At 46.2% G+C, this 14,141-nt stretch overlaps 1 protein-coding gene across 16 annotated transcripts in view; it reads right to left on the bottom strand.

The window, feature by feature from the left end:
- Positions 1 to 14,141, bottom strand: part of UBR4 (ubiquitin protein ligase E3 component n-recognin 4) — a 167,508-nt gene that overhangs the window by 101,116 nt on the left and 52,251 nt on the right. For all 16 annotated transcript variants that reach the window (XM_040422715.1, XM_040422731.1, XM_040422756.1 and 13 more), the window contains exons 21-32: positions 14,014 to 14,093; positions 13,800 to 13,928; positions 13,535 to 13,717; positions 13,095 to 13,217; positions 12,650 to 12,989; positions 11,580 to 11,677; positions 11,312 to 11,469; positions 11,004 to 11,216; positions 7,111 to 7,212; positions 6,921 to 7,021; positions 5,493 to 5,691; positions 5,218 to 5,406 (exon numbers count right to left, since the gene is read on the bottom strand). In XM_040422715.1, the coding sequence (XP_040278649.1) occupies positions 5,218 to 5,406; positions 5,493 to 5,691; positions 6,921 to 7,021; positions 7,111 to 7,212; positions 11,004 to 11,216; positions 11,312 to 11,469; positions 11,580 to 11,677; positions 12,650 to 12,989; positions 13,095 to 13,217; positions 13,535 to 13,717; positions 13,800 to 13,928; positions 14,014 to 14,093 (1,915 nt within the window). The remainder of the gene's footprint in view (positions 1 to 5,217; positions 5,407 to 5,492; positions 5,692 to 6,920; positions 7,022 to 7,110; positions 7,213 to 11,003; positions 11,217 to 11,311; positions 11,470 to 11,579; positions 11,678 to 12,649; positions 12,990 to 13,094; positions 13,218 to 13,534; positions 13,718 to 13,799; positions 13,929 to 14,013; positions 14,094 to 14,141) is intronic.

Raw genomic sequence — 14,141 nt, 5'->3', positions numbered from 1 at the left:
CCTTAAGAACTCTACCTGGAAAGGCGCTGAACGGGAGCAACTGCCAAGCTGGCGCCAGGGTAGGGCCCCTACCTGAGGGGATGTCCCACTGCACCGACCACAAACTCAAGCATTAGCGAAAGGCTGCACCTGTGGAGGAAAACACGCTGCAGCTGCTACCAGAGCGCCAGCATAACCACTTTCCCAGAGAAGGAGGAGTGGTGGATAGAGAATACGGTCAGTGAAGCACTCGACTCGTTGGAGCGTACTCACCATATATGTGTAATGGTGTACGCACTACCACTGATGCGGACAATATCATGACCGACTGGAACAATGAAGACCCATGGAGATGGGAGTCTCTAGGACACAAGTGATGCTAGTATGCCCCCTGAGAAGACAAAGGAGTTATAATAATGGCCAAAACCAGTACCAAAAAGAATACAATGAGCATAGCCACCGTATCCACTGGCGGCACTCATATAGCACTAGAGTAAGAGAATCAGTGATTCTCCTCCGCCCCCCCCCCCCCCCCCCCCCGGAGGAGATGTTCGAGGAGAAGATGACCTGCTGTGGTCCGCTAGCGCGCAGGTCTGCCCCTCAGAATCTCGCCCCTGGCAGATGCGGACTGCGCAGGAGGGGGATTAGCAACCAAACCACCCAGGGGGTGGCATGGGAACAGAGGTCCTGTATAAAATTGCGCCGGTTGAGAATCATCAACCAAACTACCCCAGATGGTGGATTGGGAAGTTCCAGTTGCCTCCCACTGGAATTGCGCAGGTGGGGAATCACCAACCAAACGCCCCAGGAGGGTGGATTGGGAATCCAGAGGTTATCCACTGTATGGCGCAGGTGGAGAATTATCAACCAAACGGCCCCAGAGGACGGATTGGGAATCCTGCAGAGATCCTACGCTGAATTTCGCAGGTGGAGAATTAGCAACCAAACGACCCGGAAGGTAGGTTTGGAATGCTTCAGCTGTCCTCCACGTGATGTACGAAGGTGGAGAATTATCAATCAAACGACCCTGGAGGGTGGATCGGGAATTCCAGAGGTTCTCCGCTATATTGAGCAGGTGGAGAATTATCACCAAAACGGCCCCGGAGAACGGATTGGGATCCTGCAGTGGTCCGTCACTGGATTGCGCAGGTGGAGAATCATCAACCAAATGGCCCCGGAGGACGGATTGGGATCCTGCAGAGAATTATCAACCAAACGGCCCCGGAGGACGGATTGGGATCCTGCAGTGGTCAGTCACTGGATTGCGCAGGTGGAGAATCATCAACCAAACGGCCCCGGAGGACGGATTGGGATCCTGCAGTGGTCCGTCACTGGATTGCACAGGTGAAGAATCATCAACCAAAACGGCACAGGAGGACGGATGGGGATCCTGCAGAGAATTATCAACCAAACGACCCTGGAGGGTGGATCGGGAATTCCAGAGGTTCTCCGCTATATTGAGCAGGTGGAGAATTATCAACCAAAAAGGCCCCGGAGAACGGATTGGGATCCTGCAGTGGTCCATCACTGGATTGCACAGGTGGAGAATCATCAACCAAACGGCCCTGGAGGACGGATTGGGATCCTGCAGTGGTCCATCACTGGATTGCACAGGTGGAGAATCATCAACCAAACGGCCCCGGAGGACGGATTGGGATCCTGCAGTGGTCCGTCACTGGATTGCGCAGGTGGAGAATCATCAACCAAACGGCCCCGGAGGACGGATTGGGATCCTGCAGTGGTCCGTCACTGGATTGCACAGGTGGAGAATCAACCAAACGGCCCCAGAGGACGAATTGGGATCCTGCAGTGGTCCTTCACTGGATTGCGCAGGTGGAGAATCATCAACCAAACGACCTGGAGGATGTATTGGGAATATGAGAGGTCCTCCCTATCAGAGATAGGACATGGCCCAGTGTGGTACCACAAAGACAGTTTGGTCCCGCGGTAGTGAGGGCTGAAGAGGGTGACCCGTATGGCGCACATTTTTTATTTTTTTAAAATACGATGCCGGCCTCAAGCGCACAAGAGGCAGGAAAGGGTTAAAATCCTCTGCATTACCAGCGTGCACAGGGATGGATCCCCAGATATGCCGGCCTAAAGAGGTGGCTGTGCATGAAAGGGTTAAGGCCATTTTTTAGGACCCCTTCTGGGGGAGGGGAAGCAGGGCGGGAAGAATTTGCGCCAGAGTGCCCCCCCAGGGGACGAAGTTTGCGAACCGAGCCCCTGCGCACAGCCGATTAGGGCATTGCTAGCCCCTGCGGACACCAGTGCGGGCTGGACAAACAACATCGCGGCCGGAACACCGAACACATGGCAGTTAAACCCCTCTGGAGCGGCGCGCCGGCGTCCGCTCCCGAAAGGGGTGGCAATGTGCTAGGTGCCGCTCAGGAAGATTCCTGTGGAGGTGGAAGCGCCATCTCCATCCTGTGGGCAAGCGGACACAGCGTGGGCGGGCAAATCGCATGGCGGTTAACCCCCTCCAGAGCAGCGCATTCGGCGTGCGCTCCAAAAGGGGTGCATAATGGCGGAAGATGACGGCCCCAGGAAGAGATCGGGAGCCTTCTGAGCTCCCTTCTCAGCATGTTCCTGCAATTTGGAGAGCCAAAGCGCGATGCCCGTATTAACCCCTTATGTGCAGTTGTCCCGCCTGGAGGACAACAATGAGCACCTGTGCCAGGGGTTAAAACCAGAGGGGGAGTGAGTTGCTGGGCTTGCTAAAAACCCTGTGCCTGTAGAATCTATTGCCACCAAGAGGGAGGGAGGGAGGGATAAGACCAGACGATCCAGGAGGGTTAACCCATGTCAGAATGGACATACTTACCTAGTCCCGTGTACTCATCTCATCTTCTGACTTGCCACCATCTTCACACCTCCTCTGGTCCAGCAGGGTCACCCCTTCAGCTACTGGCACCGTAGTGGCAGGACGCTGGAAAAGGGGGGCTTGGATGGGTGACCCCTTGGCTGGCGGGATGCAGGGGAGCGAGGCTGCCCTGGTCCACCTTGTCTTCTGTGGGGGAGGCAGCAGTGCGGGTGACCGGCACTGGCGCAACTCGACCCCGGGAGAACAGGGAGGCGAGGCGTCCACTGTTGTCCCATCTGAAAAAGGAAAAAAAATAAAAATAACTAAAATAAAAAATCTTCAGGAGATTCCCTGATTCCCAGAGCAGGGAGGTCTTGCCTCCTATTGACACTAGAAAAAAACTGAAGCTCTCTCTCCAGGCTGGAGGGGGTATAGCTGCCAGGGGAGGATCTAACAGCTTTTACTAGTGTCAGCGCCTCCTAGAGGACATAGCTATACCACGGTTTCTGTGTCCCCCAATGAATATGGGCGAGAAAGACAGATGGTTCACATGTTGCATGGTATTCATGATAGAATCTTAAAGGGCTTGTTCATCCACCCCTTCTAAGCAGCTCCGTTCCAGCACTGATTGACTGTGGACCAGAAATGTGACGTCCTGTATGTCGTCGCATGCACCGCTGAAGTCATTGACTGGCTTCATTGGTTATGTGCTGCTTGGGAACACCACTTTTGAGGCCAGTGAATGGCTGCAGTGGTGAACGTGACTACAGATTGGACGTCCCACCTCCAGTCCACGGCTGGAAGGCAGCTTCTTGGAAGCTTCTGTGCATATGTTCTAACCACATTTTGTTTAAAGGTGTTTTCTTTCCTTTGCCACGGATGGCTCCCTCACCAATCAGCTGTTTGAAAGTGGTTCTGGCAGAGAAACTGCACAGCTCTGTTCATTGTGCAGTGATGGAACTGGTCACTGCTCTGAAGTAAATAGGAGCAACTAGGGATCGACTGATATTGATTTTTTAGAGCAGATACCGATAATCTGTGAACTTTCGGGCAGATAGCCGATGATTTATACTGATATTTTATATCTCATAATATATATTAGTTGGTAGTCACTGAGGTGGTGGAAATGGGCATTTGGCACTAGTATATTATAAATGTAAATTATAAATTAATAAAGCCCTTAGTTTGTAGTCAATTTATAATTTACATTTATAATATACTAGTGCCAAATGCCAATTTCGACACCATCCCCCCTCCTCACTGACTTTATTAACCCCTATCAGACCTCAGATTAATAAAATAAAAAACTCCTCACCTCTGCGGCAACTCTTAATATTAACTTTATTTTAGACCTCAGATCAGCCCTTTATTAAACCCTATCAGACCTGTATTAAACCCTATCAGACCTCAGATTAATAAAATTAAAAACTCCTCACCTCTCCTGCGCCGCGGCACCTCTTCATCTCCGGGTCTGGCGTCTCGCTCCCCTGTGTTCTCCGGCCCACGCTGCACTGTCACCTGACAGCTTGCAGCGTCAGGTCATAGTGCGCGCACTACGTCCTGACGCTGTACTGGGTCAGGACAGTGCGGCACGGACCCCATCAAAGACGACAAGGGAGGGCGAGTATCGGAAGTGCTTGCTGTGCTTCTTCCCCGCTCCCGGCACCCGATGCATACTAATGCACGCTTTCATAATGGAAGCGCTCACTAGTATTCGCTTTATACGCATTATCGATATATCAGCAAGGTTAGATACCGATAATGTACAAAATCCTGAATATTGGCCGATAATATTGGTACTTCCGATAATCGGTCGATCCCTAGAAGCAACACTGCAGCACTGACTTCAGTCAGAAATACTCTGAGACAGCTGATTGGCAGAGGTCTGACACCCTGTGCCTCTGCCAATCAGATACTGATGGCATATCCTGGGTCTATACTATCCTGGATAACGGCTTTAAAGAGGACCTTTCACCACTCCTAACACAGCTGTTTTAATGGCTTCATGCATTCCCTATGTAATAGCAATTCTGGAACATCTACTCTTATGGCTCTGTGTTGTGCCATTCCTCTATTATTTCCACTAGAATTTATGAATAATTGCTATTAGCCTTCAGTAAGGGTACAGAGGGGAGGTAACCAGTTGGGGGCGTGTATCTGCACAGTCTGAAAATGTCAGCACTGATTGGATAGAGTGAGTCTGTGCAGGGACACATCCCCAACTGGTTAGCACCCCTCTGTACCCTTACTGCAGACTTTTAGCAATTCATTCATAACTTCTAGTAGAAATAACAGAGGAATGGGACAACATACAGACATGAGAATCGATGTTCCAGAATTGTTATCACACGGGGAATGCATGAAGCTTTGATAACAGACATGTCAGGAGCGGTGAAAGGTCCTCTTTACGACTATAGAAAATAGATTAGACTCACCATCTTGCCAGCCAATCCATTGCTGCACAGTGCAGCTGTAAATGTCCAGCACCCTGTCCTGAGCTTGCTAAAGTGGCCATTACCACCATGAGTTCTGGAAAGCCAGACCCATCCCCATTAGCCAAAAGCTCTGTGGCCATTGGGATAAGGGTGCTTAGAAGCACTGTACACACACCTTCCCCAACTTGGCTGCAAGACACAAACAAAAAATATCAATCAATAAAAGATCAGTTGGAAGATACAGAAGATGAAGCAATGGAGAATGTGAGACTCACCTGTTCTCTCGTACAATATATGCAGTAAGTAGCTGGAGTAGCTGTCGGTTTTCCTGGACAATTTCAGTCTGGTCGGAATCTTTGGGAGGTGGAGTCGTCATACGGACCAGCCAAGACTGTAGCTGTGTCGGCTCCACACAGGCAAGCTGTGCCAGTGTGCCACACAGATGCAAGAGACTGGGACTTGGATTTTTCTCAGCTGTTGAGTGTAAAGAGGAAAAATGTTACAGGCTGATAAAGACCCCGAAACGCGTTTGGTTTTAAGCAGCATTCAAGGGATCCCACATACTATTTGTGGCTACCAGTACTTCAAATACCAGCTTCACGTTATTTCCAGTTCAACGGGGTGCGCCTAACTAGTGAAACCATCTCAGCCAATCCAGCCTCCTGAGCTCTCCCCTCCGATCACGTGGACATCCTTCGATCACATGACCAGGGATCACGTGGAACAAGATAGAAGGTCCTTGATACACTTGGCATCCGATCGCACGCAGACCGGATCATCCAAGTGAACCACAATTGGATCAAACGCCTTCTGGAGGGGTAAAGTACTCATGGCACAAAGTAACCCTTTCCGTCATCAGCTAACTCACATGAGAGATTGTTGTTTTATTTGGATATCCAAACCATCTGGAGTTCTTACCGATCACGGCATTGTGGACCTATATAGATTCATTTGTCCCAAACAAGAGCCCTTGAGCTCCAACGATCGGGTTCCCATATACATTATATACCATCAGGAACATCCAGTGACATTTTAATTTAATTTTATATATATATTTTTTTTTTTTGTTTCATTGGCGCCATCCAGTGTGATGCTTTTTAATACTGAATTGTCTATATGTTGATTTTGGTCACCTTTTGAGGTGGATTCCTCCACTACTAGCCTCAATAAATATTTGTTATATACTGTTCATAAGACTCTTGTCCTTCTGGTATCAGGTAGTTGAGTGCCCCCTATCTCTTGCCACATTTCTAAAGATGGGAAAATACCCGCTCATGTATATTGCTCAAGGGCCAAATCTTTAAACACATACTTCTGACAGCTATTCCTTCTGATCCCCCTCCCCAACAGAGTGTGCATGGTCAGTGAAAGGGGAGAGGGCAATAAGCAGCTGCCAAATACCTCTAGCAATGGCTTATCGCCTTCTTTCTTTACCATTATGTCTGACAACTACAACCATCTTGTACACCTTCTACTCCACATTTAGAGGAGTCTCAAACCTGCAAACTCAATACACAGTCCCTTTGGAAATGTCCTTCTAGTGAACATAACCCAAGAAGCTGTTCGGAATCCCTACTGTATTAGTCCATGCAGAGAACTATCGTCACTCTCCAAAAGAAGAGGATCGCCCATGTATTATATAGAGCACATCTGGGACCATCTGAACTCAATATGAAATCAATACAACTGAGAGCACTACTCACCGAGCTGGAAAAGTTTTGTGAACAACTTTAGGACTCTGTTACAGAACTTGGCGGAAAGAGCCTCGTTTGCAGTTGCCATCATTATCTGCACGAGCTCTCCTCTATAGTAAGAGAGAAAAAAAAAAAAAACACAATAAGTTGTATATCCCCTAATCTAAAGTTTTAATAACACCCCGCTATCATGACTTACCTCTCGGTAAAGAACTCCTCCATCGCTTTTCGAGCCAAGCTACTCTCAAGTTGTTTCTCTAGAAACTGCAGACATTCCTCAAGGATGGACTCATCCAGACCACTAAAGAAGACAGCATTACGAAAAAATTTCAGGTATTTGATCAATATGGCAAACATGCGGGGTTAAGTATAAACTGGTCTAAATCGGCCTGCGCCCAGATTGATTTTTTTGAACAATTTTATACCAGGACCACTGGAAATTAAGAGAATGGAGGAACCCGTCAAATATCTGGGTATTCAAATAACTCCAAACCCCAACGGATATGTTAAACTGAATGTGATCCCTAAAATACAAGAGATTAGGAAAAAAAATAGGAGGTGTGGAAAAGATTATACGTCTCGATGGCAGGTCGCATTTCTCTGGTAAAAATGTGTCTATTACCCTCTCTGAACTATATTCTATGGAATTCACCTGTAATAATCCCAAAAAACATATTTAAAATACTAGCCAGTCTCTTAATGGATCTGATATGGAGAGGGAAAAAACCAAGGATAAAAGCAGAAATATTGTGTATTCACGAGAAGGAGGGTGGATTATCAGTGCCAGACCTGGAACTCTACTTTATGTCTGGACATATAAAAAACATGATAACGTGGAGTAATACGCTAAGATATAAGGCTATGATTGAAGGGATAAATCCTAGGCTAAAGAACTGTACTATCTTCCAAATACTAGAAGCGGGTATTCTGACACAACAGGGTAGTAAGAGGCAGGCAAGAGCATTATGGAATCAAACCGGACTCCATGCCGATACTTTGTTGTGGGAGAATACCCAACTCTTAGAACTCAAGCTAATTGAACAGAAAATATGGTGGAAACAAGGAGTTTATAAATTAGGGCAAGTATGGAGACAGGGGAATGCAAGACTATATGAGGATCTTAAAAAGGAGCATGAATTCGGCAATATAGACCTGAGGTTCTATTACCTTCAATTGAAAAACGCACTACGAGCAGTGCTAGGAAAAGATACTCAAATTGACATTTCTCCACAGCCGTTAGTAAATATCTCTAAATTGACACCAGGGGGAAGATTAGTATCTAAAATATATCAATGCTTATTACAGCAAAAGACTAAGAAGAGAGCAGGTATTAGTTTAATGCACAAATGGAAAGATGATATAAGCTCTCAGCGAGAAGAGTTTTGGGGTATGGCTATACAAGAAAAAAAAAAAAATAGGATTTCAAAGAACTTTTCATATAGGATTACTCACTTCAATATACTATACCGCTTATATTATTCCCCAAGGATATTAATGAAGTGCTATAAACCTAAAATCTTTAGCTGTCCAAAATGTGGGGAAGTTGGGGTGGACGATGTTCACATACTTTGGTTATGTATAAAAACCCAAGAGTTTTGGGCAAAGGTAAATGATAGGATAGAACAATATCACAGGATTAAATTCCCTAGGAAATTTGAGATATGTATATTAGGGGTGATGGAAAAAATTGACACCCCTCAACATCGAGAAGTCATCTCCAAACTTTTGTTTCAAGCAAGGAAATGCATTGTTCGGCATTGGGGAGGTAGTGCTGTGCCCACGGTCAGGGAATGGGAGAGGTCCACTAGAATCTCACTTGCCATCTGGCAAATATTAAGAAAAAACAGAAATTCACTAGAATATGGCAGAAATGGTTAATAATAGGGTTGTCCCGATACCGATACTAGTATCGGTATCGGGACCGATTCCGAGTTTTCTCGGCGGTACTCAGTCGCCGATACCCCGCCCCGATACATAAATAGAATACTTTTTTTTTTTCCCGCAATGAATATTTTTGCGGCCCGGCAAAGATGCAGCATCGGGAGAGAGGAGGGGCTGGAGTCCGTAACTATGGGCGGGGCCCGGTGCAGTCACTGTACTCTTACACCGGGCCCCGCCGCTCACCAAAGTATTTATAAACGTGAATCCTTATCCTGTTATTAAGTTGAACTAACGCTGCCCTCTCCCATGTTCCCCTGTATCCCCCTGTATCCCCACAGCACTTACTTAAGCTTCCATAGCAGGCAGAGCGGACGGCAGCAGTAACGTCACTCACTGACGTAGAGCGCCTGCTCCGCCCACTTTATGAATGAAGCAGGCGGAGCAGACGCGCGACGTCAGTGAGTGACGTTACTGGTGCCGTCCGCTCTGCCTGCTATGGAAGCTTAAGTGCTGTGGGGATACAGGGGGATACAGGGGAACATGGGAGAGGGCAGCGTTAGTTCAACTTAATAACAGGATAAGGATTAACGTTTATAAATACTTCGGTGAGCGGCGGGGCCCGGTGTATTGGGGGACACTGTTATGAGGGGGATCTGTGGATGACATATAGCAGTGTCATCCACAGATCCTCCCCATAACAGTTCCATCCACAGATCCCCTATAACAGCACCATCCACAGATCCCCCACCAAATAACAATGCCATCCTCAGATCCCCCCACCCCATAACAATGCCATCCACAGATATCCCACCCCATAGCAGTACCATCCACAAATCCCCATAACAGTGCCATCCACAAATCCCCATAACAGTGCCATCCACAAATCCCCATAACAGTGCCATCCACAGATCCCCCATAACAGTGCCATCCACAGATCCCCCATAACAGTGCCATCCACAGATCCCCCATAACAGTGCCATCCACAGATCCCCCATAACAGTGCCATCCACAGATCCCCCATAACAGTGCCATCCACAGATCCCCCATAACAGTGCCATCCACAGATCCCCCATAACAGTGCCATCCACAGATCCCCCATAACAGTGCCATCCACAGATCCCCCATAACAGTGCCATCCACAGATCCCCCATAACAATGCCATCCACAGATATCCCACCCCATAGCAGTACCATCCACAGATCCCCATAACAGTGCCATCCACAAATCCCCATAACAGTGCCATCCACAGATCCCCCATAACAGTGCCATCCACAGATCCCCCATAACAGTGCCATCCACAGATCCCCCATAACAGTGCCATCCACAGATCCCCCATAACAGTGCCATCCACAGATCCCCCATAACAGTGCCATCCACAGATCCCCCATAACAGTGCCATCCACAGATCCCCCCATAACAGTGCCATCCACAGGTCCCCCATAACAGTGCCATCCACAGATCCCCCACATGACAGTGCGTCATCCACAGATCCACAGATCCCCCAAAACGGTCACATGACATTTAAAAAAAGTATCGGTATCGGTGACTACTTGAAAAAAAGTATCGGTACTTGTACTCGGTCCCAAAAAAGTGGTATCGGGACAACCCTAGTTAATAAAGTGATCTCCATATGTGAAAACGGCACGAGGTGCGCTGGTGGTGTGGGGGAGTTGGAGAGGGAGAGGAGGAATTTATTTTTATTTATTTTATTTTTCTCTACCATGTGGGAAAAGATTCAGGGTGGAGGGAGGGGGGGGGGGCAAAAAAAAAATGTTTTAGAAATGATAATTACAATGTTATGAAATGAAAAGATTGTTACAATTAATTGTATTACGGAAAATAAAATAAAGAAATATTTATAAAAAAAAAAAAAAAAGAAGACAGCATGTAAGATGTATCAGGGCTTATTTAAAGAGTAACTGCACTTTGTAAAATCTTTTGATGTGTTATAGTGATGGGGGGCTGAGTGCTGAGCCCCCTGCTCACTGCTATAATGAGGATTTAGAAGCACTCAGCTAAACACTGTCTCTCCTTGTGCTAAATTCAGCAGAAAGTATGAGGCCAATTTCTGTCTGTCTACAGCAGCAGCAAAGTGTCTCAGCATTTGAAAGCCCTACCAATCAAAACATTTGATAAGTCAACATGACATATCAAAAACTTCCACAAAGTACATTTACTCTTCAAAGATAGTATCGTCATGTAGGTACCTACCAGCTTGGGTCAGAATGGTAAGCAAGGATATTGTAACAGCCAGTGATCAGCTTCTCATACATCCGAGACAAGAACTCATCAGACTCTGCCGGCCCAAGCACTCTCTCCAGCGATGTGCTGCATAGTTCAGCCACACTCTCAGTGCTGCTCTCCAGAAGAAGAGGAAGCAGCGACTGGATTAACTGGTGAGAATTCTGATTTTCTGGGCACCATCTGTATCGATAAATAATAATTTATATTAATATCTACCAAATGGATAAAATAAAAAATAAAAAACACTTTACTTTGTGAACTGCAGAAGAACTTACACTATGAGGTCTCCTGTTAGTCGCACCAGGGAGAGAAGAACGTGCTTGAGGGAAGCTGCGAGAGACAAACTGGGGCTACACAAAGTGCCGAGGTGGGCAGCCTGAACAGCTCCAATGTAGCTTTCTGAAGGAATAGTATCATTGGCAAAGGCATTGCGCTAAAAAGTTAAACAGTATCGTGTTACTGCATTGTACAATCAAAATAGGCAATGATCACAGATGCTACTGTCTGTATTACATAACCATATTCTTATCAATACCCACTCACCCATGAACCAATACTGGGGAATTCGTTGGTGTGAATGTTGTTCCATGACTCACACAAGGTCTGCACAGCAGTAGGGAGATTCTGGATCAAGACAGGACCTGAGGAGAGATTATTCATTAGTATTCAAAGGAAGGGGGTCAGTAATTCGCTAGAAGTGTACACAGTGGGCGATTTTCAGCAGGAGAAATAGGTCAGCAGAACGTGGAAGAGTAAAACTGAAGCTTCGCCTTTGATTACGATTAGCTATATATTCAGCAGATGTAACACGTAGCATTTTAAAGGTAGTCTATCACCTCCAAAAATCTGTAGGCCTACTACGATGTAAGGTAGTAGCCCTGAAAAATAACACACCTTTCTTGCTAAAATTTGCTCTCATCCTGAGAACATGTATATTTTTATACAAAGAAGATTTTCAGTGCACCATGGTAAGGACTGCTCCATGTAGTGCACCTGGCTTCTGCGGCATCATGACAGGGACTGTCAATCAAACAAAAGGGGAGGCGCTGGGCGGCAGTACTGGCAGAGCGATGGTGCATCCAAAATCTTATTTGCAAAAAGAAACATTTCTCAGGATTAGAAGAACTGATTTTCACAAGAAAGGTATAATTACATTTCAGGCTACCTAAGTACATAAGCAGTATGCTTACCCTGAAACGGATTTTGGAGGTGTTATATTTTGTACCCTCATGTTTTTGTTCACATCATTTACAAGTTTTTTTGGTTTCCCCTCGTTTTATATTTTGCTACCTAGAAGGGTCAACTAGCTTCTGTTGACAAATCCGTGGATCATACTCAATGATCCAAGCTGTAATGTTCCAGATTGAAAAGATAGTGATAGAATGCTTTTTTTATTTTTATCAAAACCCCACCCCCCCCTACGTAGCTGGATCTGTAAAGGAAATTTCAGCAAGGGAGCCCAGCGGAGCATCGCAGCCCGGGAGGAGGTGCGGGGAGCCAGCGACAACAAGCAGGTAAGTAAGCTTCCATTTACAGGTCCGGCCAAGTCAAGAGGAGTTTGCCAACCCCCCCCCCCTCTTGCACAATCCCTTTAAGACCTCTGATTTCCTTACCTAGGGTGTTCGCTTTGCAACGGGAAGAACCAATTGCAAGCACTGCTGCGTAGCCCTGCAGCTTCTTCTCCTCTATACCTTCCTCAGGTAGGCTTCGGAGCAAGTAACAGCGGGTAAGAGATGCATACATGTCTAGGAGCTGTAAGGCAGCTGGCAGGAGGTTTTTGGCAACTTGTGAGGACTTTTGAGGGTCAGTCTCTGCTGACAGCTTAGAGAAATGTTCATCCAGAGACACCTGCACCTTGCAGATCATTGCATCTAATGTGTAAATGCACTGCAGATTAGGCCCTTTACGGAGCTGTTCAAAGGTATATCCATTAGAGCTGCAGTAAGTCAAGATCTACAACAAAGAATTATTAAGAAATCAACAAAAGCTTATCATCAATTGCATTAACCTAGAAGAAGTGTCATGGCAGTAAATGGGAACGCAAATAATGGAACTCACCTGCCGGGCGATGTACTCTTCAGCCACTTCTACATCATATTTAATAGTGTTGCATTTGGCTGAAGTTTGCTCTGTCAATGATGCCGCTTGATCTGGTTTTATCCCTTGTTTCACAAGATGATCCTAAATAAAAACAGCAGAAGAGAATCATATAAAAAGATGACCCTTCAGAACGATTTCAGATAGACACGGTCTCCGTTAGTCCATGTTATATATTTTTGTATTTGTCTTCCATTCTTAATCACTGACTATTATTAAGTGTTACATATGCCCATTCAATATGTAAGTGATGTATTTAGTGTATCACCCTTACTTTGTACTTCTGTGCATTATTCTACTGTAAAAGTGTATTTTCATCTTTGTTTACATAATATTAAATATACAATTATAAAAAAAAAAAAAGATGACCTTTACATCTAAGGCCAATCTTTGCTGCTCACCTTTATCCAGAGCTGGTATGATGGGACTCGGAGTCGAGATGCCCAACGCAAGGTGTGAAGAATCTCACATTCACTACGTCCAGACACATTCTGTGATAGCTGATTCATGTAGTGCTTGGAAGGTGGTAAAATTCCCAGAATCCTCCACAGTATAAGGAAGTGATACTGAAGGGAACAAGCCTCCTGATAAGAAAAGAAAGGCACGTTATAAGCTGATGGGATGGAGAAACCTCTGCTCTCTGACCAGTGCTGACAGGGCACTCACCAGGGCTGTGATGCTTTTGTTCTCATTCCTCCGTACTGTGTCGAGCTGGGATCCAGCTGCCAGTAAAGAAATGAGGGCAGTGTATAAGTCGTCATACTTCAGTGCTCGAGAGAAGAGGACTTCACACACCTGCAGAAAAACAACGAGAATAAATGTGTGTCACATACCACATGCATCATGGGGATCCTCTGTGACACAAAAGACAAGTCCTTACATCAGCATCAAGACGATGCAAGTCATCTTCAGAGGCCTCCTGGGTGAGGATACTGTAGAATCGGGGCTGCGGAGCACCATCTGTGACGGAAAAACATTACTTGTAATCAAACCTTGCACCACATCCCC

This window comes from Bufo bufo, chromosome 1, assembly GCF_905171765.1.
Source record: "Bufo bufo chromosome 1, aBufBuf1.1, whole genome shotgun sequence".
NCBI classification, from domain to species: Eukaryota; Metazoa; Chordata; class Amphibia; order Anura; family Bufonidae; genus Bufo; species Bufo bufo.
Note: the sequence above shows the minus strand (reverse complement) of the source record. Positions and strands in the feature narration are given on the sequence as shown.